At 32.6% G+C, this 19,287-nt stretch overlaps 4 protein-coding genes, 1 long non-coding RNA gene and 1 pseudogene across 6 annotated transcripts; 5 read left to right on the top strand and 1 right to left on the bottom strand.

Annotated features, from left to right (window-relative positions):
• The first annotated feature begins 17 nt into the window (after window positions 1-17).
• LOC139092142 (PEST proteolytic signal-containing nuclear protein-like) lies at window positions 18-2,015 on the top strand. 2 transcript variants are annotated; one of them, XM_070642449.1, is made up of 5 exons: window positions 18-155; window positions 216-293; window positions 378-716; window positions 779-1,318; window positions 1,375-2,015. In XM_070642449.1, exons 1-4 carry the CDS (start codon window positions 125-127, stop codon window positions 847-849), a joined length of 519 nt encoding a protein of 172 aa, XP_070498550.1. In that variant the 5' UTR covers window positions 18-124; the 3' UTR covers window positions 850-1,318; window positions 1,375-2,015. The 2 variants fall into 2 exon arrangements, with proteins under 2 accessions (XP_070498550.1, XP_070498551.1); XM_070642450.1 differs by having other exon boundaries at window positions 21-155; window positions 219-293.
• A 567-nt stretch (window positions 2,016-2,582) lies between these two features.
• Window positions 2,583-8,046, top strand: LOC139092344 (rifampicin phosphotransferase-like). Its single transcript, XM_070642693.1, has 10 exons — window positions 2,583-2,917; window positions 3,381-3,659; window positions 3,722-3,905; window positions 3,958-4,332; window positions 4,387-4,862; window positions 4,917-5,262; window positions 5,332-7,485; window positions 7,540-7,641; window positions 7,702-7,799; window positions 7,855-8,046. Exons 1-10 carry the CDS (start codon window positions 2,797-2,799, stop codon window positions 7,959-7,961), a joined length of 4,242 nt encoding a protein of 1,413 aa, XP_070498794.1. The 5' UTR covers window positions 2,583-2,796; the 3' UTR covers window positions 7,962-8,046.
• A 735-nt stretch (window positions 8,047-8,781) lies between these two features.
• Window positions 8,782-11,056, top strand: LOC139092356 (uncharacterized). Its single transcript, XM_070642708.1, has 6 exons — window positions 8,782-8,888; window positions 8,957-9,738; window positions 9,797-10,123; window positions 10,182-10,505; window positions 10,561-10,871; window positions 10,931-11,056. Exons 1-2 carry the CDS (start codon window positions 8,854-8,856, stop codon window positions 9,489-9,491), a joined length of 570 nt encoding a protein of 189 aa, XP_070498809.1. The 5' UTR covers window positions 8,782-8,853; the 3' UTR covers window positions 9,492-9,738; window positions 9,797-10,123; window positions 10,182-10,505; window positions 10,561-10,871; window positions 10,931-11,056.
• LOC139092343 (suppressor of tumorigenicity 14 protein-like) lies at window positions 9,724-11,732 on the top strand (annotated as a pseudogene).
• Window positions 11,733-11,835: 103 nt separating this feature from the next.
• LOC139092355 (cytochrome P450 4d2-like) lies at window positions 11,836-13,622 on the top strand. The gene is made up of 3 exons (XM_070642707.1): window positions 11,836-12,089; window positions 12,153-12,603; window positions 12,657-13,622. The coding sequence occupies exons 1-3, from the start codon at window positions 11,924-11,926 to the stop codon at window positions 13,543-13,545; spliced, it is 1,506 nt and encodes a 501-aa protein (XP_070498808.1). The 5' UTR covers window positions 11,836-11,923; the 3' UTR covers window positions 13,546-13,622.
• On the bottom strand, window positions 12,927-14,168 carry LOC139092358 (uncharacterized). Its single transcript, XR_011544582.1, has 3 exons — window positions 14,049-14,168; window positions 13,750-13,951; window positions 12,927-13,683 (listed from the first exon to the last, which is right to left on the bottom strand). It is a non-coding gene; the product is annotated as an uncharacterized lncRNA (long non-coding RNA).
• Between the last annotated feature and the right edge of the window lie 5,119 nt (window positions 14,169-19,287).

Below are 19,287 nucleotides of genomic sequence, written 5' to 3'. Positions count from 1 at the left end.
TTTCAGTCACAAAGTTGCTTGCCCTTTATTTTTTTCATACGTAAAAAAAATTGATTATCAGGAAGTAAAATAAATTGTACAAATCGCTTGAATTAAGTCATTAACTAAAAGAACGGTTTGATAAATGGATAGACATTACAAAAGTTCATCTGAATGTGAGTTTCATAGCTAATTTCGCAATGATTTTTAAACAGAAATGCAAGTTTAATCTTTAGTAGCTAAAAAGCGAAGATCAAGGAGTCCAATTGATAGAAAAGATGATAAATACCATCGAAAGCATCGTAGTAAAGAAGGTAATTTGTCTGTAGAATAATGTTTGTACATTTTCAACAGGTTTTTATAATGAAATTCTGTGAATTAACGTCAAATTTTGTCAGACTACAAAAAAAGATCCAGATCATCATCCAGTAATTCAAGTGACGATGAAAGACATCACAAGAAGCCTACTAATCCACCTCCAGCACCGAAAATATCTATGAATTTTAATAAATCATCAAATTTGGTAAAGCCGACAGCTGGAATTCAAATAAAGTTAAGTACTCCTGCAAAGCCAGCACCTTTGATACAAAAAAGTACGAAAATCAGCAATATATTCAATGCTGATGACGACAGTGAGCCTGAAGAGATGCCAGCAGAAGCAAAAATGCGTATGAGAAATATCGGTAAAGATACACCGACTTCATCTGGACCAAATTCTTTTGGCAAGACAAAGCAGGGTAAGAATTACTTGACAATATCAAGTCTTGCTTCTATAACTAATGTTATCACATCCATCTAGGATTTATTGATACAAAGAAGCTATTCGAAAGGAAATTAAAGCAAATGGCTGATGAAATTTCAAATGACTAGATTATAATGAGACTAAAAGGCGGCAACAGCACACAATAAGACCGCATAAAACAAAGCAGTAAGTAAATTTTACCAAAATCGATGATATGTGAAAGAATTTTATGTACATGTTCTATATTTCCCTGTTATAAGAATCAATTTTATCTTTGATCCATTAAGAGATTTTTGATGCATTTCGAAAATTGATTGAATAAATACCTAATAAGAATGAATAAAAAAAAAATCCTAAAATAAGCTATAAAAAATCCAGTTTTTTATTCTCTCTCACGCACATAATCGTCTCTAGCTATAAAATTTATACTTAACGGTCTCTGTCGAATTTTTTGAATAAACTCATTCTCTCCTTGAGTATTCGTTTAGTGAGATCATATTAGTGTCTATTTATAGTGTTGCTGCTCAATAGTGTTTAAGTAACAGAAGCATTCGTACAAGTTTTATTTGTCTGGACAATTATTTTGATAAAAATGAGGTAATTTAATAGCTTTATTGACTTTATCAGTTCCTAACATCTTTATTACTCTATAGGAAGTGCATATTAGTAGCATTTTTAGGCATTTGCTTGATGTCTTATTGCCAAAGTCTCGACATTCTCGACAATGCTATTTATGGTGCGATTAGTAAAGTCATTCAAGTTAGATATCCACAAAAGAGTTTAGAGGAACGCGAGTGTATAGTGGATATGTTTAAAAATGACCGAATTGGTGAAAAATTTACAAGTGATCTTGTCTTTGACCATCGTAAGCTTGAAAGGGAAATGGAATCTTATCTATCAACCATCGAGACTAAGTGCGAGTGGATTGTTTTTGCTAAATCACCTCTTGGCATTTGCATCCTCATCGGATTGCTCGTTATGATCATTTCAGTGTGTTGCGGTCTTATCAAGTGTATTTGCTGTTAATTTATATATTATTTTTTATTGGACATAAGTTAATGTAAACTTTCTATTATTAACTCAAATAACACGTTCGTACTCTACAAATACACATCGATTGGTAGGTGTGAGTACTTTTGTTTACTTTTCACAATTAATCTCAATTATGCAGTTTATATATATTGTCGTTGTCTCACAAGTACTTATAGTATTTTTCTGTTAATTAAAGATCTGATGTAACTGCAGCTTTGTAATAATATTTTAATAAAATTTTTAAGAATTTTACACACACACATGTATGATTGGTTTGTTATTTTTTGAATGACCTTTGGTCCGCGTGACTTACATGTTTTACGAAACATTTCAGAAAATAAAACATGACGAATTTTTTGGAAGACTTCATACGGAATGTGCATTATTTTTGGACGTGGTAATTTGAATTTTAACATTTTGACCGTTATTTTTGAATTTGAATTTTTGAACTTGAATTTTTGACCGGTAAAATGTTGAATTTTCAAATATTATTTGGCCGTTATTTTTTAAATTCTTTTTCTTCCTTTAATTTTTTGTTATAAATTTTCAAATATTTCAAAGCCTCCCTTTCCAAAAAATTAATTTTCTAAAGGAGTGTTCAGTATTATTCCCAAAAAATACATTAAGGCCATTCTCAAGTGATTTTATATCAACAAAAATTTTATAGTTAGCACATGTTACATTCCAACTTATTACTCATTTTTACGCGCATTGCATAACATTTATTTTTGTTTTTTAATTAACTTCATTCACATGTCTTATCGCTCACTCGCTCTGAGCGAGCAAGTACACATGCTTTTCTTCCCACAAAAAAAATATATCGGTCAATAGCTTTATCATCTGTGCTCGTGCAATTGGCAAAAATGAGAGAACCAAAACAAAAAAAAACAAGAAATGTGTGAGAATATAGAAAGAAAAATTAAATGATATTGAGTACAAGCGAGTAGTCGACATTTAACATCCGAAGAGACAAGTGACAATAAACATTCCAGAACAAAATAAAATAATTATTGATAGACAGATAAGATATCGGGGGATCAAACATGGATATTGACTTTCTATATTACATGAAAGTTTTAGCGATTGGAACGATAACATTTATCTTTTATAGACTGCTGATTTTAGAGAATAAAGAAAAGACAAAAGATCATTATACACGGCCGGGTAAGCTAGGTGTTATGTTATTGCCATTATATACCATTGTGATTATATAATTTGAGTCTGAACTTGAAAACATTCTACGACATTTTTGGAACATTCATTTAATTTTGACAAAAAATCAGTTAGAAAAATATTTGAATTTGGTTTAAAAACCGGTTCAAAATTTTTCAAAATTCAAAAAGTCGTTAAAAATCTAAATGTCATCCAATAACACCTCAATTATGATAATTTGTTCCTGACGACTGATCAGTTGACCTTGAACATTTTGTTCTCAACGAAGATCATTAATGTTTGTTAGACAATAATGGGAACTCATTCATTTATTTCCCACAGTGATTTTTGCTCACTTTGTGTATCAAAGTCCAAAGTAGAAATTTTGCTATACTTATCAATTACTTCCTCTTATCATCCATTTGAAAGCTTTACGTCAAATAATGAGTACATTGTTTATTTACAATTTTTTTAGCATGGAACTTCTTCCTCAAAAAGATGTATGCTGAGTATATTCTCAAGAAAAACAAAAAGCGGCAATTAAAATTCATAAAGGAACTGAGAAAATATGAGAGCGAAACTCCAAAATTACTGTATAGTGAAGACAGCACAGACTCGCAGAAGATTTATGGAACTGATCAAGATGGAAATTCCTTGTTTATTAAGTTCATCAGACGAAAGCATCGAATTGCAGAAATTTGGATGATTTTGCGACTTAAATGTGATAATAAGTTCGAGACATACACACTGCCTGGTTAGAAAATCATCGTGACTTATTTATAGATGCACATTTAACATTTCTCTGTTTATGATTAGATCATCCGCATACGAAAATTCCAAATGCACATCCGAGTATGTTTGAAGGATCCGGCTTAAAAATAGAATGTCTTGTGCCATATTCAAGATGGAGAATCACATATGCAGGAATGCTGAGGAAGGGTATATCACAGGTTTTGTCAGATGATGAGACTGACTACCACTTTGTGAAGCTTAATTTCATGTAAGTTTCTCTTTATTTAACATCTAAGTCCTTAAATAACAAACAATTTTAGTTGGACAGCAGCTAGTGACCCTTCATTCTGGCCATATGAATGGAATACTGGACTGATTGCAAGTGCATTGGCAACAGAAAAATGGCGAGATGGTAAATGGAGTAAATTAATAAATCTTAATGATGCTGGTGGATATGATCAGTTCGGTGCATGTAAAGGACAAGTTAGAGTTTATGAGAAGAATTATGACGCATATATGGAAGGTCTGTTGCCAAAAGCAGAAATTAAGGAACTTAATTTACCTGGATTGAGGAAGAGACGCTGGGGACCGCATAAGAATGAAAATGTCCACAGAACAGGAGTCATTATAGGCAGCATGAGGGATGGAACTAATATCGAAGTCGGAGCATTCAGTTCAAAAATTGGAGTTACTCAGTAAGTTCATATATATTAGTATCATAGCTGCATATTCAAAATAATCCATTCCAGCTCACAATTTGGAAGCGTCCGAACTTGCAACGGTGAAGTATTGCCAATTAAATGGACAGACTTTCATTTAGCAGCACTTGGTGAATATCAAGACCAACTTCCACAGGCAACGATCGTTCAAATTAAGGCTGGTGATCATTCATTCATTGCTGTAGTTACCTTTAAGAATAACGAAAAGGTTCCATTATTTGGTGGATATGTAGGAGAGAAATGGAATGCATTTATAGTGCCAGTTGACATTGTATGTAATTGTATTCGTGGATATGGTGTTGCAGTCTTTTGGTACCCACGAAATATTCGTCATTTTGAGTATGAAGACATTCCGACCAAGATTAAAAGAATATTTAATCGCACTGACTTGCCATCACCTGATAAGCAGATTCTGTCTTTTGCTGATAAGGAAGCTCAGAGTGTTTTGGTAGCTGGTGGTAAGGGATGTTCATTGGCTACTTTAAGGATGATTCAGGAGACCAAAGGTAATAGATTGTTAATAAATGTAAGTTCCGATGCTAATTTTAATCCATTTACAGGAGAGCAACTACTCGATCCTCGAAGTCGCAGTTTTCATGTCTTCAATGCACTGGTAGATCATTTATCAATCCCAGCCTTAAGAAAATCAATGAGAGCTAAGCAGTTAATGGAAAGTGAAGCACCAAAAACAGGAAGACAGCGTTCAGGATCAATTACAAAAACTATATTCCATGACCCAAATGATGTGGATACACCTGACTTCTTTGTCGCTCAAGGTTTCGTAGTCAGTGTGTCTGCTTTTGATGAGCATGTAAAGAATAACGATGAGATTAGAATTGCATTGAAGGAAATGGAAGACATAGCTTATGAAAAGACTGAAGGAAGCTTGGAAGAGGCTTGTAAAAGGTATGTTCTGATATCCTTAAGCAATTGATGTAGCTGATACTTAATTCTATTTATCTACTCCCTTTTTAGAGTCCAACAAGCATTCATATCCACAGAAATCAATGACAGCTTAAAACTAGCCATGACTCCAAAACTAGAACAGATTAATTACGACTCTCAAGCTCGATTTGCTGTCCGTTCATCAGGTGTCACGGAAGATGCCGAGGAACTTTCAGCTGCTGGACAAAATCAAACATTCTTAGGTCTTAAAACTAATGAAGAAGTTTTTGAAGCCATAGTTAAGTGTTGGGCATCGCTATTTTCATTCCAAAGTACACTATACCGAAAGCAGAACATCCAACCAGTAAATAGCTCAATGGCTGTTGTTATTCAAAAAATGGTTGTAGCTGAAAGTGCAGGTGTTCTATTTTCAAGACATTTTCTTAGTGGAGATCCAAGTGTTATTGTTATAACGGCAAATTTTGGACTTGGAGAGTCCGTTGTATCTGCAAAATCGGAACCTGATACTTATTTGATTAGACAGAACTATAAAGGAGATGATTTAACATTATTGGCAGCTATTCCGGGTGATAAAAAGTATATAATAGAAATGGACGATTCATCAGCTGTGACTGAAAAGGAGCTTGATGAGGAAAATCGTAAAAAATTGTGCCTTTCTGAAGACATAGCATTAAGACTAGCTAAACTTGCCATCATCATGGAGAAGTTCTTCGGATCTCCTCGAGATATTGAATTTGCCATAACTAAAGACAAGAGGATATTCTTGTTGCAATCACGTGCCATAACTGCATTAAATAACTTTACAGACTTTGAGATTGCACATGAAACTGATACAGCTGTCATGAGCGGTTATGATATATACACAAGAGCTAATGTAGGAGAAGTGTTAAATGGAGCTGTATCCAAGCTTACAAATGCCATAATAACAGAAACATTTGAAGAATTAAACCTGCAACTGATGGGAAGTAGAAAGTATAGCCCACTTTATAGACATCTGTTTACCTGTTTTAATGATACAGTATTTATGGAAGCATACAATCAAGCTTTAAAGTCGATGGCAAAGGAACCAACAGTAATGAACAAAGCAATATCATTTTCTATCTTTGGAGGTGATATATTCGAGCAATATCCAAACCTTAATGAGATTATGTCCCATAGAAATATGTTTGCAAATAAGTTTAAAGCAGCTATGGATGAAATGAAGTTCTTCGCATACAGCATGTATACAATTGATAAATATCGTAAGAAACCAAAGAAAGGACTGGACAACATGAAGATGAGATTATCAGAGCAAAGCCTACTAAAATACAAAACATCATCAGAAATATTGGAACTAATTTTACGTGAGAATCGAAGCTTTTCTGACGTTGTTATTGGACATATGTATGTGTCAAGCTACAGTGCAATTTATAATGCATTAATCTTTGCTGTCCTAACCAGAGGATCAAAAGAATTGACTACTGAGCATCAACGTGATGTAACTCTTATATTAGGTTCCATTGGTAACATCGAGTCTGCTAATATACCCGAATCGATCCAAAAAATCGCAGAAAGCATCAAGGCAACAGGAAGAGAGAACGAATTTCTTGAAGTTGATGACAAAAAGTGTCCAGAATGGCTGCAAACAAATGATGAGTATTCCTTTAGTCTGTTCCAAATATTTATGGAACGTCATGGACACAGAACACTTAAAGAATTTGATTTACTTTCCAAAACATGGGCAATGGAACCTGAGAAGGTTATTGAGATGATTAAAACGAATTTAAGGATATCCCCTAAAACAAGCACTGAAAGATCTACTGAAGTGGATATTGAGGATATAATCAACAAATTGAAGACACCAGTCACGGGTCTGTCACGTAAACTTTTAAGGTTCCTGATTATAAGATGTCGCAAAGCTGTACAGTATAGAGAAACTGCTAAAAGCATGTTGATAGAAAGCGTCAATGAGCTGCGTCGAGGTGTTATACATCTTAGCAAAAAGATGGTCAATGAAGGGCTACTTCCTGATAAAGACTTGATTTATCACCTGACAGTTCAAGAGATTCAAGCTGTTATAAAGAACAGAGAAGTGTCTTTGATACATAAGGCAATTAGGAGACAGAAGATGATTGAGATCCATAATCAGTTCATTTTTGAGGAAATCTGTTTCGGAATTCCAAAGCCATTATCGCAGTCAAATGATGAAGTAGATATGGAGGAAGGTGATATTTTAGTGAAAGGGTAAGTATTGAATTTGTAGGTCTGGAACTTGATACTTTATGTGTATGTTTTCAGAATGCCAGTATGCAGCGGTAAAGTAACAGGTCGAGCATGTGTGATCAAGAACTTTTCAGAAATTCACAAGCTTCAAAAAGGAGACATTTTAATAACTTTTTGGTAATTTACACCTTATATTGAGCATTATAGACCACATCTAATTCAATTTCCTATTTACAGCACTGATATAGCTTGGTCTCCATACTTCAACGTAATTAATGGAATTTGTACTGAGATTGGTGGACTAATATCACATGGAGCTGTAGTTGCTCGAGAATGTAAGCTATTGTTGACTTGTAGCGAAAACGAAACTTATAACTAATTCCTTTACAGGCAATCTTCCATGCATTGTTGGTGCCAAATGGGCTACAGACAAGATCAAACATGGCGATCAAATAACATTAAACGCTGATGATGGAATCATAATTAAAGCAAATTAAATTGTCAATTAGTGAATTTTATAGCCATAGAAATGGTTTGGTGATATTTTTAATCAACTGAATAAAGAACATTATTGTGTCTAACTACCTAGGTATTTTTATTAACGGTTAAAAAAATATTTGAAAAATAACGATTAACAAATATTTGAAAAATTAGACAAAAAAATTGAACTCATTTGAACTTGAATTTATATTCAAATAATGAGTCGTTACCTACTGTTGTAAGGTTTTGTTGTTTAACAAGAATTTTTTAAAAGGAAACTATTAAAATGAGGTAAAAATTAATTTAATTAAATTTATCATTATCTAAAGTATGTTTTTTGTATTCCAGGAAATTAAAATTGTTAGCAATAGTAGGAATTTGCTTAATGTCAGTTTGCGAGAGTTCATTTCGGAATATGATGGCTAAAAGTTCATTAATAGATTATTTAACTTTAATATATCCGGAAAAAAGTCTTGAAGAAAAAGGATGTATGGCAGATTATCTAATAAGGCTTGCTCTTGATAGGCAAAGTGTAGTTGCAAATAAAGAATTCGAAGTAGCGGCGAATTTGTGTACAATTACATCATCCAGATAAATTAGAGTTAGTTAATTTAATCGTCCTTATTTTACTTATCTGCTGTTTTTAATGTGTCAGATGCATTTGCTGTTGTTTAACATATTTCATGAATTAGTGCTCATATTTTATATTTAATTAAACTTTGTAATTCTTAGGGTTTTTTAAAATATTTAACGGCCATATATTTTTCAAAATTTCAGACTTTTTGAAAACCTTACAAATTCAATTGTATGGTTTTGAACTTCAGATTTTTTGACAACATTTAAGGTTAAAGAATATTTTTGAAAAATTATTAAAATAACGTTGATATAAAGTTTAATTAACATTACAACATGATGAATACACCTAACAAACGTAGGTCCTTGAGGTAAGAATTGAAATTTATATAATTTTGTTTTAAAAAACATTAAATCTTCATATTTTGAAAACATCCAGTGATCACAGACATTATTACTCAAATGTAGCACCGAAAGTTCAGACTCGTTGGCCAAATGGAATTCCTTTAATAAGAAAACCGAATAACAAAAAACTAATACGACGAAATACTGAATCTTGTATATCCTTACAAGTTTCTGCGCTAATTTCTCCGGAAAATATTCATCAATACAGTCGAATTGAGGAAGAAAACAATCAGAGCCACGACGATGACGCTTATACGCCAGCCTCAACATCACTAGACGAAAGTAACGAACTAAACATTTCTACGTCATTGGACATTTCAACTCATTTGGACATTGTTAGCGGTCATTTCAAGAATCTATTTTCGCAATTAGAGAATTTTTTGGACACAAAAGCTCAATCGAAGGTTGAAAAGGTCTTCATCGAGAATCACATAAAGGACTTTAAAGAACATGCACGTCAAGTTGACTTTATGATTAATGAATTAATTGAACGAGGTGAAAGACTTGAAAGATTCATACAGAGTCGTCATTTTGGGACTGAGTCACATTGGGCAGAATGGAAGCATTAAGCATGTATTGGAAGATGATCTAAGTTAAATTTAAGCATTTAGACACTTGAAAGTTTTCGACAGACTTAATTATTCGAGTATTTCTGCTTATTCTCCCAAATATTTTTTAAAAGTACATTTACATTACAATTGAAGCGAGTCATTCAGTCATCAATATACATTTTAAGCATTCACATTTGAGAATTTTTTGAAAGCAAAGTTGATTTTTTAGAAATAAATAACATCCTGTAAAATGGAACTTTATAAAGTAAAGGAACTTCTTAAATTTGATATATAAGTATTTAATCTATTTGATAAATTTCCAGTTGATTAGTTTAATACTCTTAATCCACGAATGTGCCAATGCACAGCATAGAAGATTTTACCGTAGACGACGCAATCAGAATAATCAAAATCATTTTGGTCATTCACATCAAAATCATCCACAATTTCAACATTTTCATCGTAATCAACATGAGCATCATCAAGAACCATTGGATGAACCGATTATTTTAGCAAGTTCTTGTCCTCAAATTGATTTTCTAAGAGCATTGGACAATCGATGGTATGGAAGCTTTAACTATAATCCAAATCGTGATCAGAAAGGAATCAAAATTGAGATTGAATTTAATGATGCTGTTATTGGATTTGTGGTGAGGAAATAATACTTAAATTAATTAAGAAAATCATCTTAAAAGGAACTACTTTCAGAATGAGTTCAGTCATTCAACATCTCGAGATAATCGAATTTTCGTCATAACTGATGACTCAAAAATGCTTAAACGAGGAGAAGTGCTTAAATTTAATTTCTTTGTGAATTATAATCAGCTATCTGCTTTACCTGCTATACTTAAAGTTAAGGTCAATGATGTTCAATTATGTCCTGAGGAAATTGTCAGCAATGAATGTGCTGATTTGGAAATTGTGAATAATGAAAATGACAGTTGGGAAGGAATATTGACTATTTATGGACATCAATTTAATATTGGAAGGAAAATTGATTTTCTATTTGACAAGGACTTGCTTGCCTTTATTGTAAGGAATAAGATTCTTATGACTAAACTTTAATACTTATTTAAATTTATTCTAGAACGATGTCGGTGACTCAACCACAAATGACCAGAAGATATTCTCAATATCAAACTATAAAGGAAGGAGTCAAAAGTCGAATTTGGTCATTAACTTTCGGGTCAAATTCGATGACTTTGAGAAAGCTCCAAAGCTTCAGCAAGTTTATGTGGACAATATTCCCATTTGTCTGTCGAAAGATGATAACATCAATAGATCTAATCTATACTCAACAGCCAAACCTGTCAGTAAATCCAAAAGTGAATTAAGGCTTGAGAATCTTCCTTTCATTTATTTCCGAATGCTACACAAATTCCGAGATATGTTTTTAATGTAAGTTTATATCCTTCTTTTGAATCGACTCTAAATCCCTAATTCTGATTATTTTCTAGGAAAACTACGAATGCGGACTTTCTGTCAATTCAATAGTATTTCGAGTAAATGGCGGTGAAACTGCATATGACGGTCAATTTCCGTTTCATGCGGCAATATTTTACAAGTCCCTTTATAGATGTGCAGCATCTATAATAACGGCAAAAGCATCGATAACAGCAGGACATTGTGTGGTCAATTCAGAAAAGGAACTATTGCCAGCTACAGATTTTCACTTACTTTTTGGATCGGTTGATTTAGAAAGTTTAAAAGGACATGAAAGATTGAGAAGAGTGTCGAGGATAATCAAGCATCCAAAGTATCATCATGACAAAGTAATCAAACAGGATATAGCAATTATGATTTTGGACAGTATCCTACAATTCTCTGGCTTTATCAGACCAATTTGTTTACCAGAAAGACTACCATTAATTAAAGACAAAATCAATAAGGATATGACAGTTCTTGGTTTTGGATCGACAATAGAAAGTCTTGAGCCTAGCAGATATCTACATTATGGAAAAATGACAGTAATATCACGTGAAGATTGTACAGATAACATTTTCTTTGCCTTATTACCAGAGGAATCAACATTCTGTGCCAAAAGTTATCAAAATGGACTTGCATGTCCAGGCGATTCTCAGGTGGCGGTATAGTTGAGATTATTAATAATAAATATTATCTTAGAGGAATCGCAAGTATTACAGTAACAGGATCTAATGGGAAATGTTCGTTAGAAAATCCTGTTGGATTTACCGACATTAATGCTTTTATGACTTGGATTAAGGAAAATGTGAATAAATAATGTCTAGGTCTGAGAATTTAAGTACCTGACTATATGCTCATATTCTCTTTATAAGCTATAAACAATCTCACTGATAAAGCTATTCTATAATCACTCTCATTCTCATTTCCATTTAAATGACTTTAGTTCTCTAAATGAAAATTTAGCTCAGTTCAAGTTCCGATTTTAAATAAGTTGCAAGTGATTCGTGATTTTTAAATAAAAAATAATGTTATTTTTATGGTTTGTGCTGATAATAATCGTGCTTTTACTTATCTACGACAAATTTGGATTTAAGGATCCACGTAGAGTGAAATGTGCAAATTTATTTGCCGGTCCACCGACATTTCCAATAATTGGAAATAGTCTATTGTATTTAAATCGTAAACCTGAAGGTTAGTAATCATATAAAGTCATAGATTGAGAATTATTTAATAAAAGCTGCAATTTATTCATAGATACAATGCCGCTAATGCAGTACTATTTTGATACATTTGGCGACAGTATGAGAGTCTGGGTCTTTAAACGACTTGTTATTCTCACAAAAGATCCAAGACTGTTTGAAATTCTCTTATCAAATCAGAGGCAATTAACAAAAAATAATTTATATGAGCATCTTTACGAATGGCTTGGAAATGGACTTCTCATATCTACAGGTCAAAAATGGTTCACAAGACGTAAAATCATCACACCTACATTTCATTTTAAGATTCTACAGCAATTTGTGGATGTTTTTAATCAACAGAATCGTGTTTTTGTCAATAAACTCAAAGGGATGAAAAGTGTGGAACCATTTGACATTTATGATGTAGTTACACTGATGTCACTTGATATCATATCACAAACCGCTATGGGAGTTGAGTTAAATGCTCAGATTACTAATTCTGAATATGCACAAACAGTCAGAGAGTAAGTTAGTTAATTTAATTATGATATCACGTATTAATTAAACTTATTTTCAGAATGACTTACATTATCTCGAATCGAATGATGCACGTTTGGAAACGACCTGCTGTTATCTTTAATCTAACAAATGATAAGGTGCAACATGACAAATATCTAGAAGTACTTCATGGCTTTACTAGGAATATTATTGAAAAACGTCGTGAGATGATTGTGAATGAGGATATTGACATTCCTGATTCCGATGATGAATCTGTTGGAATGAAGAAAAGATTAGCTTTATTGGATGTATTGCTTAAATCAAATGTAAATGGCCAACCTTTAACAAATGCAGAAATAGCTGAAGAAGTTGATACTTTTATGTTTGAAGGACATGATACAGTCACAGCAACAACGACATTCACACTTTATTTATTATCTCAACATCCAGAAATTCAACAAAAGGCTTATGAGGAAGTGACGAAAATTGTAGGAGATGACTTGAATGTTGATCCAACTTATAATCAGTTACTGGACATGAAATATCTTGAATGTTGCATCAAAGAATCATTGCGATTATATCCACCAGTTCCAATGATTGGAAGAAGTTTGGATGAAGATCTGGATTTTGATGGAAAAATCATTCCAGCTACAGTCAATGTCAGCTTGTCAATTTATCACGCAAATCGAAATCCTGTTTATTTTGATGATCCAGAAGAATTTAAGCCTGAACGATTCCTTGATAAAGTTTTAAAGAATGAGAATGCATTTGTTTATGTTCCATTTAGTGCTGGTCCGAGAAACTGTATTGGTCAGAAATTTGCTATGCTGGAACTTAAAAGCACAATGTGTCATATTTTAAGGAATTTTGAGTTGACAAAGAGTGACATAGAGCTTAAAGTAATCGTACAGTTGACTTTGAAGTCTATGAGTGGAGTTCATGTTGGATTTAAGCCAAGAAAGCAATAACTTTAAGTTTCTATCAAGATTAATCATCCTTTCCTATTTTAATAAATTAATATGTGTGCGATAGAATTTCTCATTAAGTTCCTCGCAATTCCTCAGTCTCATTTGAAGATTCTCAATTTCATTTTCAAGCAAGCTTTTCTGGAAAAATTAAAATTATTAAATTTAATACTTTGCAATTAAGGAACGGAATTTTAAATTGAATACCTCCTCGCATCTTCTATCCATTAGTATAAAATAACGATGACAAATTTTCTGGATTTTCTCATTAAGCTTCTCATTCTCAGATTTCAATTGAATGTTTAGAAATCTTTGATATTCTGCATCTTGAAGAATCTTCTTTAATTGCTTGTGTTTCTTATTGAGTTTTTTTACACATCGCGTGTACGATTGTCGGAGGTCGTCATATCTGGAACGAATTGAGATTAGATCAGGGCTAGGATTTCAAGGGATTTAGATTAACAAAGGCTTTTAGAAAAGTCATTAATATAACTAAACATTAATACTTGTATTGCATCAAAAATCCACTATTTGTACCAAATGTATCTTTCAAGTCTTCTTCAGTAGGATGTGCTTCTTCTATTTTTGGACAGTTTTCTAGAGATTTTTCGGATTCATCTGATGAAGATTCGACTGTAAATAAATTGAAATTTTGTATTATTGTCAATTATCAATTTATGGAGTTCTTTTATATAAATTATTTCGGATTTATGAAGTTCTAGTCTGGCTTTCTTATTAGTTCTCTTAGCTCGTGTTTTAGGATGCAGGCTTAATAGACCAACGCACCCTGTAATTACCAGAACCTTGTTTAACTTCGTCCTACTTTTTGGCTTGGATTGAAGGCCCTCACGACGAGAAGGTGAAGTGAAGTACATGGTGGAGTTAAGCTAGAAGCGGCTAGAACCACATATGTTACGCCTTTAAATCACCACTTTCAGAAGTCCCGCATTTTAGAAGCATTAATTACCATTTATTGATGTCTTCCTTTTCTCTATTTCTAGTTCAATTTTCAACTTATCATTTATAATAATTTGCTCATTCAACAATCTTTTCAATTTCTTCTCTCTATCGAGACTCTCAAACAACAGATTTCTTATTACGTCTTGATCCGAAAATTGATTAAGAACATTCTTAACATCATGTTCATTATCCTTATTATCGTCACTCATTTTGAACCTTTTGTACAAAAATATTATAAAAAAATTTAAAAATTTCAAAGCATACTTTGATAGATTTTGAAGTTGAAAATTCGTTAAGAGTTGTATTTTGAAAATTTTGAATTCAAATTAAATCATCTCAGTAAACTACAAAAGCTTTGAAAAAGCTACTATTTAAACTACAACTTAAAAGCTCTCAGACCTATTAAGACAGATCACATCATGCTACGATCACAATTATATTTCATTTTTCGCAGTTCATTAAAAGCAATTTTATACAACTGACTGCAATATTGAGAAAAAAATATAAAAAAATAAAAATGTTTCAATTGAAATGACTTCGACTGTAAAGCAAAAGATGTGATCATAAGCTATTAAAAGACTTAACAGTGGTCTTGTTGGTTTATTGTACCGTATCGATCTATTTTAAAAGAGAAATAAGTGAATACAATAATTGCTCGACGTTTGTTTTTTTTTGAATAAGTTTGTTGCTACACAATTTCATGTCCATTTATGCAAATATGTACAAAGAGTGTTAATTTTGATTGAATAAGTTATGCCTTAAAATAGCATGGAAGGAATTGTAATCGAGGAATAAGATCTCGCACACAAGTCCTAATTAACAAAATTCTCATATTTATGGTAATGAACCTTTTTGCTTTATATTTGCCTACCTTTTCGGGTTCACAATTTTCGGCAACGATGTAGAATTTTATTTTGCATATATATGTAATTTACTTATCTCATTTGCTCCATTAGAATCAAAAATTACCGCCATCAACGTATTTGTGCGAATCCAAAATAAAATTTGACAACTTCTGAATTAGATTCTTGATTATAGGGTGCTATTTACATCCTATGAATAGAAATTCTATTCGAGGTTGATGAACAGATTTGTTATCAAAAATGATTCTTAAACTACTTCCAACGTAAAACAGTCACATTGAATTAATGGAGGCAATTTGTGAACGGAAAAAAAGTGAAATGAAAGTTTTTCTCAATTATATTTTGACATTATAAAGAAGTAATCAAATCAGATGGGAGGAAGTGAAGATGATTGACATTTGTGAGCGCATTTCTATGTGGAATTATGAGTAAGACAGAAAATTGCTAAAAAAATATAAAATTTCTTGTTTTTTGTCCATAAAATTCAACGGTTTTCAAAAATTCAAAAAAAAAAAATTGCCATTTTAACGGTTTTTGAAAATTCAAAAAAGTTGCCAGAATATTGAATTTTGGAAATTCGTCAAAAAATCATAAAATTTCTAGTTTTTTGTCCAAAATATCAATTCAAAAATTTAACGGTTTTCAAAAATTCAAAAAAATTAACATTTTAACGGTTTTTGAAAATTCAAAAAAGTTAGCAGAATTTTGAAAAAAAAAAAAAAATGCTCACCTCAAAATCTAATTGCTCGATTATTCCATCAATTTCACAATTCTCCAACAACTTAATATTCCCACTTAACAACAAAAGTGGCAAGAATCCGTCACGCAAATTTATTACTGCCATTTTATATTCTTGCCCCTGTAATTAAGATGTCAATGTAATAATAATCAAACCTTTGCCTATTACAATGTAGCCCAATATGGCAGAATTAGTGACCTACCCAATATAGAATGATTGCCTAAAGCCACATAAATGCTTCATCTAGAGACAAAAATGTAATTCCATTTAATTTGTCTTCCTCTACCTTTTAATACCACACAGTAAAACATAGAATGATGTGACACGAAATTGAGAGATTACAGTGGAAGCACATAAAGGTTACTGATATTAGTTCTTTTTGGTATTTTCTGTAAAAAAAAAGTGTCATGACCTAGAAAGTCGTGAACAAAATCGTCGACAATAAATCATCATTCATTAAAGTACTTTTGAAGCTGCAAATGCTTAAAAATATCTTCATGCACCGTAATTTTAAGAAGTTTATTGGCTCATACTTGAATGTCATTTCCCACACAACAAAGCTTTTTCATGCCGATTCTGACTATAATTTCTCATTTTTACGATTTTAATCTATCGAATTCCTTCATTAAAGCATAATGTTATACTGTTTATAGACTTGTGGCATAAATTAACCCCTTAAACAATTCAGTATTGAATTAAAAGGAAGGGATTTCCTCAAGTCATTGAGTCATCAAATCAGTCCCATTGTTATTATGTGCTGACTTCTAACATGTGGATGGAATTGAAAGTGAAAACGACAGCAGTTGCTTATGAATATAATCATCACATGTATTATTGAATCCGGTGCTGGTTGCAACCTTCTCAATTCGATGACATTTGCTACCTTGAAAGTTCATTTGTCATAAAATATTAATAATCATCAATGTCTACCTCCATAACTTCCATATCAGTAATATTTCGGATTTCATCTTGCGATATTCTGCAGTGCTGTTGATTCAGATGGATAGAATTGTTGAGATTGTGGATGTTTACTGAGGTTATGCATCATGACTCGTTTGGATATCAGATGATCATGCTCAAATACTAACTTGGACAGTCAGATGACGCCAAAGTAAGGATTTAGGACAAATTCTGGAGACGAGACCAGGATCGAGACGGAGACGAGACCAGGACCGGGACAGAGACGAGACCAGGACCGGGACGGAGACGAGACCAGGACCGAGACGGAGACGAGACCAGGACTGAGACGGAGACGAGACCAGGACTGATACGAAGACGAGACCAAGACTGAGATGGAGATGAAACCGGAACTGAGATCAAGACCGGGACTAATACTACCTAAAAGTCTCGTTCTCAGACTCGCCATCAGGAACCCTTACTACAAAGCTGACCGACTTCCCCTAATTACAGCAACAGCCAAGCCAACAACTCTGAATGTCGCAATATGTTAATCTTACCTAGACCAAGACCTACAGAAATAATTGCCATTCCATTTCGGAAATATTAATTTTCCATGCCAACCCAAAATAGTTCTAACAAGAAGCAATGTTCATACTCAAGTCTAAGAATTTAGTCATTAATTTTTCAAGACTAATTATTGTTTTCCTAAACTTTGCTTTCTGATTCCGAATAAGAATTCATTACCAAAATGTACTTAATTTTGCGTGACAACAGTCAACAAAATTGTTCTTAGGAAAAAGGCAAATGTTAATGTTATCGCCATAAAATCAAGATATTTGGGGATATTCGCAGCTATTTCATGACCTCTTAAAAGTTTTTCGACCCTTTTTGTTTCACTGTGCCTGACATAAAGTTTTCAATTGTTTACTTATCGGCTGGATTTCAACAATAAAGCATTTGTCATAGTCATTCGGCACATGTAAGCCACGAAATAAAAGAAAAATCAGAAAGTGATAAGGAACAAGAATTGATGAAATTTTTATCACTTTTTTGGACATTTATCGGAACTTATTTGATTGCATTTTGTGCCTTATCTTATCATTTTGTATCAAATTATTTATTTTGTTGGCATTGTGCTGTTTATGTCCATTGTATTGACTAGAATTTTGGATGTCGTGGATGGTCTTGGCTGGATAGATATCAAGTCATTAAGAATCTTATCAGAATAGCTGTTCTCATTGAGAAATTGAGGAATGACATTGAAAATATTTAATTGAAGACATTAAGCAATAGAAAAAACGTGTCCAGAACATTCAAGTGATGATTCAGTCATACACAAAAATGGATTAATTAACTTAATGTGAGGTGACTGCGAGAGTCAACAATTTGACCCATAAAATGCTCAACTTAATTGAATTAGACTAACATGGAAGATTCTCGGCACAGCAACAACAATGAAAAGGAAATTGAGAACAAAATCCATGCAGCATATTCAGCATTGCGTGTCTCAAAAGATTCTCTTTTGTTGATCAAAATGCACAGAAGTGAGAATGAATGGATTGGATGTAAAGAAGGCAAAAGTTAAGTGGAAGTGAGAAAGATGAAGCTATGGCTGTATATACAGCATTAAGCATCTTATCATGTGAATGCGAACACTATGAATAAATTTACATTTGACCTATTGACTTAGCGACATAAAAAGAAATGAAGCTTCCTCCTCAATTTAACGCATGTTCATGCCATGTCAATATGATAAATTATTTAATTAAATTACTTAATCGAGTAGCTGAAAAGCTGCAAAATCAAGCACCAAAAATTGAATTTTTGAGTGTAAGCATATTGCATCAAGCAACGTGATCAAGTAGAAAGTTTTTACGAAAAGGAATTTCCATTGAATAAACACGAAATCCAAAAAGAAATGAGCAAGTAGTAATAAAGCTGCTCGACAGCATAATGAGTCGAATCGAAAAAAATCTATTTTACTACAATTTAAATTCGATTTTGAAGCTCATAAAAGCAATGTTTGCTAACATGAATAAATATGAATGAGTATATTATGGTAATTGAATGTATAACTTTATATTTGCAGTAGCAATAACAACAAAAAGTGCCAACACATTGTGAGCTCTTTTTTTGCTCTTACGCAATTTCCCTCTCGAATTAGCTGCCATTACTAGAGTAAAGAAATGGTATTTTGTGGTCTGTGTGACTGCAATTGTATGCAGCACGATTGTTTTTGCGTTCATTTAAATTCTTCCTCATTCAACCGGTCTGGTTTGGTCT

Source organism: Chironomus tepperi, unplaced genomic scaffold (assembly GCF_022539635.2).
Source record: "Chironomus tepperi strain 1889 unplaced genomic scaffold, CSIRO-AGI_Ctep_v1 contig_298, whole genome shotgun sequence".
Classification (NCBI taxonomy): Eukaryota; Metazoa; Arthropoda; class Insecta; order Diptera; family Chironomidae; genus Chironomus; species Chironomus tepperi.
The sequence above is the reverse complement of the archived record's forward strand: the minus strand, read 5'-3'. Positions and strand labels throughout refer to the sequence as shown.